Below are 10,892 nucleotides of genomic sequence, written 5' to 3'. Positions count from 1 at the left end.
ATACAAATAATTGAATACTCTTTGCAAAAAGAGGACAAAACCTTTGGCTTGGATCTTGAGTTGGTAAAAGTGCTTGTTGGACGCTTACTGATGCAATACTTTTCCGCCAATCAATGGATTTCATTGTATGGCGACAGTAGCGCCTCCCTAACCGGTCCGTTCCATTTTTCTATGGACCTACAACCAATGACAGGACCATAAATGGTACAAATCAGTCTGGCCTAATTTGTTCATTTTATAATGGAAACACTCAAAATATTGAACCAGTCCAGTCTGGACCGCTCGGTGGAAACGAGGCATTGGAGTGAAGGACCCTGGAGAAGTCACTAGTCCTTTGTCAGGGCTGGTGTAAAAATGATTACCGTATTTTCCGGACTATAAGTCGCGGTTTTTTTCATAGATTGAATGTCCCTGCGACTTATACTCCAGTGCGACTTATATACGAATTTTTAATGATGAGATATGGACCGTAAGTCTAGAGTGCCCTCTTATGGTGATCTATGCAATTACTTTATTTACTTTAGTTATTCAGACGTGACACAGAGGACAAAGAATTTAAGGGATTTAGTGATATGGAGTGAGATTGCGTGCAATTAATTACAGTAAAGGTACAAAGTTGATGAGTTCTTGAGGCTATAGTTAAATAAAACTGTTATGTTATATAAATGCTACACCTTTTCGTTTTTTTCATGATGCTAATATGTGAATATGTGTTGACACATATTCAGCCTGTTTTCTATTCACTTATGAATGTTATAACTTACCTTCCAGGATGATGTAATATCATTTTTTTCAACCAGTTTGTAAAATAAATTACTTGAAAAAAATGCGACTTATACTCCAGTGCGACTTATGTATGGTTTTTTCTTCTTCATTATGCATTTTTTGGCCCCTGCGACTTATACTCCGGTGCGACTTATAGTCCGAAAAATACGGTACTTTTAATGACGCTTATTTTTAGTTCAGTGAAAGCACGGGAAGCATTGTTGTAGTACATTAGTTTAGTCAGTTTAGTCCATACAAAACATGGGTTATCTTTTGGCCCGCCAAGTCATGGCTGCAGAAGCCGTGGAGTAATTGGTCATAACCCCTTAACCGTTTCCTAATGATTCTCTATGGCGTTCCAAAACTCCACGGCTTTAATTTACTTTCGGCTTCCAGGTGGCGCTCTTAGCACTTTCTTTGCCTGGGGCTATAGGTGAAACAACCCCCTAGTAAATCTGCACTGGGCTTTGTTGTGTGTTAGAAATTCCCAAGAGCCTTCACAGTCACTTCCGATGCTTTTAGTGGCCTTTTTCAGCTAGCCAAGATGGAGCGACAACAGCAATGGCAAACGGATAAAGTCAAAAGAGCCGCTCCACGTCTCTCATTAGGATCCCAATTTGCTGTTTTTATTGGAAGAAAGTTTGTTTTAGCTTGCTGTTGTTTTTCAATTAAAAATGGCCAGTGAAGCCTTTCTGTTAAGGGCTTCAAAGACAAATGTTACTTTACTTTTTATTCTTACTAATGTGTGTTACCTCAATAAATACAGAATCAAATTAAATACATAAATAAAATCATATTCTTATTTTTTCCTTTTATTTCATGAAATGCATAAAAAATTTTGTAGTTGGCTCGCAGACCGGGATCCCATTTGGCCCTTTGAGCGAAAAAGTTTCGGCACCCCTGATACAAAAAGTACCCTAAAAAATAAAAATTAAACAGTCCCATTAATCGTCATGCAACCCATCCCCCCTGGGCGAGGGGGGAGCTGCAACACAGCTGGGCTTGGGAGCCATTTGGTGGTTTAACCCCCAATCCAACCCTGATGCTGAGTATCAAGCAGGGAGGCGTTGGGTCCCATTTTTAGAGTTGACCTCACAACCTTCCAGTCTTGGGGATGACACTCTAAGGCTACTGAGCTGGTGACACCACACAAATAAAAAGGATTTCACCTTATGTACAACAGTAGGACAGACAGCTGCTAGCTTTGTGAAAAAAGACTAAATACACTTAGGACGCAATTAAAGGTTAAACCCAGAAATAATAGTTCAGTAATTGAGACAAAATGGTAAAAGCTCAAAGTGATCAGTAATGTCAAAGCCTCATGGTTCAATTAGATTTTAGCGCAGTCCGTCGATTGTTACTGGACGTGTTCGAGTTTAAAAATTCATCAGTAAAGCCTTACACTACTTTCCAAAATAACAAAATTACTGTGATCTAATGCTTTTTGTAGTGAGTTACTGTAAACCCTGAACTGAAGTCAGGAAAAAGAACATGTGAAACTTTTTAAAGAGGCATTGTGCTCAGGTTTACAAGTCGCCGTAGCCCAGATTATTCAGACAGTATCTATAAAGTTTTATGATTAAATTAGCATGAGCTGAATGTCACTGTCTGACGAAAGACGTCAACAGTCAACAAAGCAGATAAAATATGGAAACAGAGTACAAAAAATGCACTATTTATATAATTAAGACAGAAGTACAAAGGTTTATTGTAGTGAAAACTGAGTTGAAAAAACTTTATTGAACTAAAATAGGCTTCTTAAGTGTTCTGCTCTCTTTCTTCAGAAGTATTTTATTGCTACTTGGACACATTTCAACTATTATAAATATTTTGCATTTAGATAATTTGTGAACAACAGCAACACAGAGAAAAGAAGCTGCCCAACTAAATTATTAATAACAAGAAAATGGATACTCTATGGACCACAGTGGAGAACATTTCTGTGCTCAAATGTTTCATGAAGCAGGAAGGGTTGTTCCTGTCTGATTAGGCAGCTGTCAGTGACACCAGTGTGCTCTGAAGGAACTGCATCAACAATAGTCTGCTGCTGCTCTTCTGGCTTTGACAGTCTGTTTTAAGCAGTAGAGGCAACAGTGAAATTTATCTTTTTTTAGTTTAATATAAGTCTGTTCCTTATCTGTTAGCAAAAAAGACAAAGAAGGGTCCTGATTAGGTAAAATTTGTGCAATCTACATTGTACCAATCAGCACTGTTTGCTGTAATTTACAGGAAATTCAAACGTTTTGGACTTCAGATGTGCTTTAAAGCGATCTGATGAAATCCACAAAAAACATTTGCAATATCGAGTATTTTTTAAGAGAAACCGATAGCATTACATGTGATACGATGTTAGCTTAAGATGCAAAAATATTGACATGAGTTTTCAGGAAAAAAAGCTCCTTATTTACCCACTGTCTCAAATTTGATCCTCACAGTTGTAACAAGGTGTAACTGTATTATTAAAATATTAATAATCAACAAATTTTGCATTCTTTAATACAACAAATAGTCATTTAAAAAGACAATAGATGAATTGTTCTCACCAGAATCCCACCATGGAGTAAATGTTTTATTTTAAATTGTAAACATGTTTAATTTTCTATTGTTTTGTGTTCTTCGTCTCTTTTGTAAATTGGTGAATTGTACATTGAATTTTTTTGAACTTCTTTTAAATTGGTAAATGTGTTTATAATGTTTAGCCCTAATTTATTATTTTGTGAAGAGACTACAAATGGAAATTAGCTATTAAGCTACAATCTGGTGCAAGCATATTTTCTTTAAGCTTCATGTATTTGTTCGCTTTCCTGATAAACTGATTAACTGAATTAAGCTAAACTAAAGTTTGGAAAATTAGCTAAAGGTTTTTCCCGCCAAAAGTCTTTTATGGAGGCAGCCATTTTGAAATGACCAGGAAAATCCCTTCCACTGCCCCTAGTGGAGTGATGATGAACTACAGGGCAGAAATGGATTGAGTTATAAACGTGTTTTTTTAAAGAAACTTTGGATCATGTTAATGAGACAGGAGTCTCATTAACGTCATTTAAAAGAAATGTGTGAATCAAATACGATACAAATGGTCATACGTTTATTAGAGACCTTAATCCTTTACTGTAAATATATTTATTTGTATGTTTATTAATTAATCTATCTTTTTCATCAAATATTTTCCACACTGAGAGCCTGTTGGCAAACATGCTAGCTCGAGCACATTGTGGCATTAGCTTAAAAACACCCGTCTCTCAAAGGGATGTGAGGCTGCACAGTAGATGTTATGTCCAAAACAAAGCTCCGCTTTAATGGGGTGTTTGAGGACATGTTGACTGTTTTGTTTGACGTCAGAATAGCAAGCACCCATAGCCACACGAAAATAATACTTGTTTTTTAAAACACTTGAACCGTTTAGATCTCCGACTAAGGTCCATTTTTATGCTAAAGATTTTATGTTTAAAGGTCACCAGCGACGCCTCAGGTGTTAAAGGGTTAAAGCAATTTTTAAGCTCCTGATGTTAGACCTCATTTTGTGCAACTTCTTATTAACCACTGCTTTGGTGTGTTCTCCTAATTCTCACTAGAGAGAACCATTGAAGATCATGAGTCTGTAATGGAGGTTCTGTCAGTCGGGGGGATGGACACTGACTGCCGTCTGCATTTCAGGAAGAATTATGCAAAATATGAGTTTTTTAAGAAACCTCTGGTGAGTTTTGGATTAAATTATGTTTTATACATTTTCTAAAATATGACTCTTTTTATTCTCTAAGATTCACGCCTCAGTGTGGTGAAAAAGTAAAAGCGTGTAGTAATATCAGATGTTTTCCCAGGTTTTTTTCCCAGATCACATGTTTTCCATATCCTCGGAAACAAACGGAATTGTGGATCCCTCTGAATTAATTGAGGTGAGATTTTCCTGCCGCTGAACGTGGTTTCTCGACATTCCCAGTTAAAACCACAAACTTTTCTCCGTTCATCACAGACGTTTGTCAAATCCAGCACTTGTCCAGAGGTCCACGGATACCTCCATGCCAAAGACCAAAGCAGGAAGTCTTGGAAGAAGTTTTATTTTGTTTTGCGGAGGTCTGGACTTTACTTCTCCACCAAGGGGACCTCCAAGGTTAGCAAGAAAAAAGGAGTTATCCACAGACATATGCACGCTCACTTTACATTTAGCAGTTGTTTTTAGGAAATAGTTAAAGTGCTCAACACATCAGGTTGGTTTTCCTTTGGACTGGCATGGTGGTCAGCCAGAAACAGTGCTCTCAGTGCTGCTGACAAGTGAAGCTGAAACCTTGGGCCCAAGCCCTGCTAGCATAACCACTTTCCAACCTCTTTCATTTCCAACAGTGCACCTTTTGTTTGGGAGCACAGGTAGGCTTTGGTGTGGTACCTGCTTTTAGCTCCACATGTTTACTCTCCATGGTCAAACACATTGCTGGTCAGTCAGCAAAGACAGTAATGGCTGAGGCATTAATTTAAATAAGGAAGTGGGAGTAGTGCATCACATGAAATGAGAACAATGGATCTCTTTGACTTTTTCTCTGGGCAAGTTTGTCTATTTTTGGAACAATGCAGCTACTGATGAAGCTGCTTATTGATGATATGCTATTATGGCTATATTTAACATGTCTTTCATGACCTGGAAAATCCAACGATGACGAAAATGACTTCAAGACATTTGAATCCGTCGTTTCCCAACATTCATTTATGCTCATTTTGCTTTTAAAGTTTTTGAAGATTTATTCCTCCTTGTTTGACAGGAACCCAGGCACCTGCAGTTCTTTGCCGACTTCACTGACTGTGATATCTACTCTGTTCTGTCAGCCAAGAAGCTATACGGGGCACCAACAGAATTTGCTTTCTGCATCAAGGTAACAAAAACGATGAAAGCATAGAAGTTTGAGGTGTGTGATTTAAGTTCATTTAATGATTTTGTGTGTTTTATCTCCGCGCCACAGTCTACGAAGAGCTGCTCAGCTCGAGACTTGAAGCTGCTTTGTGCTGATGTTGAGCACACCAAGACCTGCTGGATCACAGCCATGCGCTTGTTAAAGGTTGGCTTGCAGATGAATAACTCCAACGTGTGATATGGAATGCCGAGACACTGCAAGAATCAGATTTAGCTTTGCTGGGAGGTCAAGAAAATCTATTGAGATGCTGGATTAGCACTCCTACACTTGATATAAGGAGCATGTGTTCATTGTCTGGATATATGATAAAAACAGTATAAAGTTGGAGTCACTCCTAGTAATCCATAAAAGCTAAAGTACTGGAACAAGGAGTTTGTTTTTCCTTTTTCATTTTAAGAGTCCTGGTCTGGTTAGAGTTTAGAGTTAACATGTGTTTGTGTTCAGATTCATGATGTTTACTTTGCTTTGTGTTTCAGTTTGGGATGCAACTGTACCAAAACTTTATTCAACCTCATCAGAAACAGAAAGTCTCACCTATGGTAAGTCATCTAATCATTGTGCAAAACACCGCGAGTATCTAAAGACCCACTTTGATGAATTTTGGTGTTTTTAACATATTTTTGTGGCGTTTTTCTGATGATATAAGGAAAATTAAGCTTAAAATTTAAGTATTTTTCATTCAAATTGTTTCTAATTAGGAACAGATGAAAAATGCTGTTTGAAAAATATCATATTTTTGTCGTAGAAAATACGCTAGATGGGCCAGAAGCTCTCAGCACCGAGGAGGGGAAGGGGGGCGGGGTTGCTTTGTGTTAACAGTCCCACCGACAATCAGAGGAGAATTTATAATAAACTAACACTCTAACGAAGCTATATCCTAGAAAACCACATAGCTTTTTTTTTAATTTTGGCTAAAAACAGCATCATCATAATTAAAAGACCATTGATAATATTTGGATAAAAGATCAAAAGATGATCGATGAGGAACTTTAGGAAAGCATGCATCACCATTACTTTAAGCAGTTTTCCTTCTGACATTAAAAAGCATCAAAATAAATTTCTGCTAAGAAAATACAGCTACATTAATTTGGTCTTTATACTCTTTTTACTAAGAACAATTGCTAACAAAACCTTGCTGTACACAAACGTGTGTTTTAGGCAAAATATTTTTTTGCTACAAAATATTTGTAACAATAATTGAGTATTTGAAAAAAGTATGTACAATATATAACTATATATATGCTTAAACTTTATTGCAACAGTTGGGGTAACTACTAATCGAAAACACTTGTAGCAGATGTAATTTTTAAGAAAAGTATAACATAATTATTCAGAATGATCCAAGTGCATAATTGTTATAGACTTGATTAAAAAGCTACTCTGAAAAATATTTTTGGTGTTCTTTTTTAACATGTTCTTAGCATTTCTTGTGATGGAGGACATGTATTAAAGAATTTAAGATTAAAACTCTGTTTCTGATTATTTCTTTATTCAAATCAGGATTCAGATCAGGAGCAGATAAAAACTTTTTTTTTAATTCTCTCTCTCTTTGCTATGCTAATGTTAGCTTGGGGGTGTGAGGGTCTGTAGGCTAGCAGGATAGAGAAAAAACAAAGAAATGCTGGGATATGTAGGGTTACTCCGCACTAACAGTCCCACCCACAACCTAGAGGCAAATTTCTGATGCACTCCTGCAGCTCTACAGAAAATATGTCATTATTTTTTTATTTTTTATTTTTTTTTACATTTTTGCTAATAATTGCATAATCATAATTAAAAGAACACAGGGAACGGATAAAAAATAAAGCTGGAATGGGACTTTAATATTTCCTTCTGCAGTGTGTTACGCTGCATTCCATCAACAACAAAAATAATTGCAATTTAAAAGGCAAAAAGTCTAATTTTAAAATGAAGAAATATAGGATATTTTTTAGGGGTTTGGGACATATTTATGGACTGCTGCTGTTCTCATTTGATATTCTTAACCCCTTCTCTCCCATTTCTTGGTGTCAAATTGTTGTATGACCATCAAGAGTATTAACTTTAAAATACCAGACTCCGTTATTAGTGATTGAATGAACAACGGTTTAATGACAGGATTTGTATGCCACGTTAACCCAAATCCTTTGTTTATAATAAAGTTTCCTTAAAATACTTCAAAATAGACCATTTCCAGTTTGACATTAAAATGAAACGGTGAACATGCACATCACAACATTTTGATGGTGTGGTTTATTTTGAAAGGACCATAACAAATATTTACTGGACATGTAATCATTCCTCATAAGTGAAGCAGTGACAGAAAGAAAGGAAAAAAATGCTGGATGATTGAGTGTTTCCACAGCAGATTTGCATTCCTAAAAGAAGTTAAACCCAGAAAACAAGAAACTATAGACTTATAGACTTATAAAACATAGACAGACTCTTTAAAGAGCACTTGCTTAAATTGCAAGCTTAGTGAGTGTTAGAGAAATGACTGTGGAAATTTAAAAGCTTTGGGATAATCTGTGTAAGTATTTTCTTGTGTGTGTGCGCGCTGTTATTCAGAGTCACTCAATCTATGACAGTTTAAAGGACTAAAATATGCCTGTGTGTCATTCTTTCCAAAGCCACTCTAATCCCTTCTCAATGGTGTTTTCTGTCTGGAATCGGTCAGAATTTATGGACATAAAGTGGCATTAATGAGACACTAGGTGGCAGCACAGCACCACAGTGAAGCAAAAGTTTATGTTTTAAGAAAAATGTAAAAAGTTTAGACATTTTTGTATTACAAAATTCAATTTTAGCTTCGAAATGAGTTATCTGGATGTTTTTAAACTAATACAGTGAATTTTGTTATTTCAGAGGAGCATCTCAGAAAACTCCCTGGTGGCCATGGACTTTTCTGGGCAAAAAACCCGAGTGATTGAAAACCCGTCAGAGGTGCTGTCTGTGGCTGTAGAGGAAGGTCTGTCATGGAGGGTGAGTTTGCTCTACTTTGAGGATATTGAGACATGTGTGAACCTGGCATAAAGGAATGCATGGAACCATGAAAGAAAATGTTGAAAACCAACATTTTAGTGACCCTTTCATAAACATTTAGGATCAGGAGAGTAAAAAATCAATCCTTTTGCTATTGTGTCCTTCAGAGGAAAAGCTGTCATCGCCTAAGCAGCCACGGGAGCCCCTCCAGCTCTCAGAGCTCTGTGCCAAACATAGGTTTGTAAAATACTTAATTTACGGTTTGGTACCACAAAAAAAAAAAAAAGAACGAAACATGTCATTTATGTATTCTGCATTTTAGCAATCCATTTAGCCCAGCCGTGGTTTCACGGCAAACTGTCCCGTGAAGAGGCTCAGCGCCTGATTACCCAGCAGGGTCTAATTGATGGGTGAGTTACTCAGTGTTTTCATGAAGGAGATTGAAAGGAAATTCAAGCATTTTGGGTCATTTTCTCCAAAATTGCAGCAAATGCAGTATATTTATGATATCTATATTTAGTAGAAGTGATCATTTTTTACTGCCCTTTTTTATTTTGTTACTGTAGCATGATTTTTAAAAGTTCTGTGCAATTACTGCAGATGAAATGACTAGTCATTCGAATCTGCATGATTTGTTTAAACAATATCTCTTTATTCCAGGGTTTTTTTACTGAGGGACAGTCAAAGCAGCCCAAAGGCGTTTGTTCTTTCGTTGTGCCATCTCCAGAAGATCAAGCACTTCCCAATCATACCGGTGAGTACAGTTAATTATTTGAGTCATGCTATTTAGATGGAAAAATAGTAAGCTTTAATTTAAAAAAAATAAGATATTATCTTGAAAAACGGCAATCAAGAAAAGGAGTAACCTTCTGCAGAATTGTGATTTTAAAGTCCCCCTAGGAATATATATACAGTATATATATATATATATATATTAAAAAATAAAACATCCCCAGTAGTGTTTTAATTATGATTGTGAATTATTTAACCAAAATCCCACAACCAAAATGTATTAAAAAGCCAATTTTTTCATGTTGATCTGAAGCCTCTGTTTCCAAAATCTCCTCTGAGGGGGCGTGGCTTTTGGAGATGATCTGAGCATAAGTATTGGATGAAACTCACACAAAGAATCCAGTGACGGCTGATTTGACCACGGAAATGCGAACGGCGGCTCATTTGACTGCAGTCAATGGGAAAATACAATCTTCTCTTCTCCAGAACCTGAACTAGACACGCTGGGAGCAGATGAGGGATGTGCAGCAGAGCTGTTGTGATGTAAAGAAGGTTCATTAATTCAAACAGCCTGTCTGTGACAATTTGATTGACAGAGATTTAAAAAGGATAAATATTCTGAAATACAAAAACAAAATGATTTCTTATAACATTTGTTCTCTTTCATTAAAAAAAGTCACACATACATGTTAAAAACTAAAAAAAACACGATTTTCATCGAAGGGGGACTTAAAAACTTCACAAATCTTTGACTAGGTGCTCCTCTATATATTGTTTCAAAGTTCTGTAAGTGTAAGTACTTTGAGTTGAACTTTTAATGTTAATTAGGGTTTTCTCTGAGTCTTCTTTGTAAGTCTTCTGTGACACAATGATCATCTGCTGGGAGGACTGTCGTTTTCTCAGCTGAAGATTCTGCTTTCTGACTGTACGGCTTTATGTTTGATGGGACTGACGTACACGCTGAGTAAATCCGGGTTGGATTAGATCAGATACCCCGCTGGAAGTCCACAAACGTATCATTAAAATCAGTCGAAAAGTTCTTTTGGCTTTCCACACTCTTCAGTGTTTGCGTATTCGTGTGTTCTCCTACAGGTGGACGATGATGGCGAGGTGTTCTACAGCTTGGACGACGGTCACACCCGCTTTACCGACCTGATCCAGTTAGTGGAGTTTCACCAGCTAAACCGAGGGATTCTTCCATGCAAGCTCAAGCACCACTGCACCCAGATCACCCTGTGAGCCATCAGGAGGGCGCTAACGCACCTTATCTTCAGCTCTTTCTGGATGAACACTCCTCCAGTTCTGCCTTAAAAATAACAGAGACAGCAATTCATGGTCAAAATCCCTTTTTTTATACATCTTTCTCCTTTAGCTATTAAATATTACTACTGGTGCTGTTAATCTGATGTAAAAGCGATCTTGATCAATTTTTCAAGAAACTGCTTTACTCCTTATGAAGGTGGAATGTCATAAAGCTGTCTTATGACCCACACGATGACAGGAAAAAGGCCGTCTTTTTTTTTTTTTTTTTTT

The 10,892-nt window shown here is 36.9% G+C and overlaps 1 protein-coding gene across 3 annotated transcripts in view; it reads left to right on the top strand.

Annotated features, from left to right (window-relative positions):
- grb14 (growth factor receptor-bound protein 14) overlaps positions 1 to 10,891 on the top strand; it is a 21,953-nt gene extending 11,062 nt beyond the window's left edge. For all 3 annotated transcript variants that reach the window (XM_024287274.2, XM_024287275.2, XM_024287276.2), the window contains 11 exons: positions 4,338 to 4,459; positions 4,584 to 4,658; positions 4,736 to 4,873; positions 5,517 to 5,627; positions 5,715 to 5,810; positions 6,143 to 6,205; positions 8,511 to 8,627; positions 8,795 to 8,864; positions 8,950 to 9,037; positions 9,288 to 9,381; positions 10,452 to 10,891. In XM_024287274.2, coding sequence (XP_024143042.1) covers positions 4,338 to 4,459; positions 4,584 to 4,658; positions 4,736 to 4,873; positions 5,517 to 5,627; positions 5,715 to 5,810; positions 6,143 to 6,205; positions 8,511 to 8,627; positions 8,795 to 8,864; positions 8,950 to 9,037; positions 9,288 to 9,381; positions 10,452 to 10,598 — 1,121 coding nt within the window. In that variant the 3' untranslated portion in view covers positions 10,599 to 10,891. The remainder of the gene's footprint in view (positions 1 to 4,337; positions 4,460 to 4,583; positions 4,659 to 4,735; positions 4,874 to 5,516; positions 5,628 to 5,714; positions 5,811 to 6,142; positions 6,206 to 8,510; positions 8,628 to 8,794; positions 8,865 to 8,949; positions 9,038 to 9,287; positions 9,382 to 10,451) is intronic.
- The last annotated feature ends 1 nt before the right edge of the window (position 10,892 follows it).

Source organism: Oryzias melastigma, linkage group LG21 (genome assembly GCF_002922805.2).
Source record: "Oryzias melastigma strain HK-1 linkage group LG21, ASM292280v2, whole genome shotgun sequence".
Classification (NCBI taxonomy): domain Eukaryota; kingdom Metazoa; phylum Chordata; class Actinopteri; order Beloniformes; family Adrianichthyidae; genus Oryzias; species Oryzias melastigma.
Note: the sequence above shows the minus strand (reverse complement) of the source record. Positions and strands in the feature narration are given on the sequence as shown.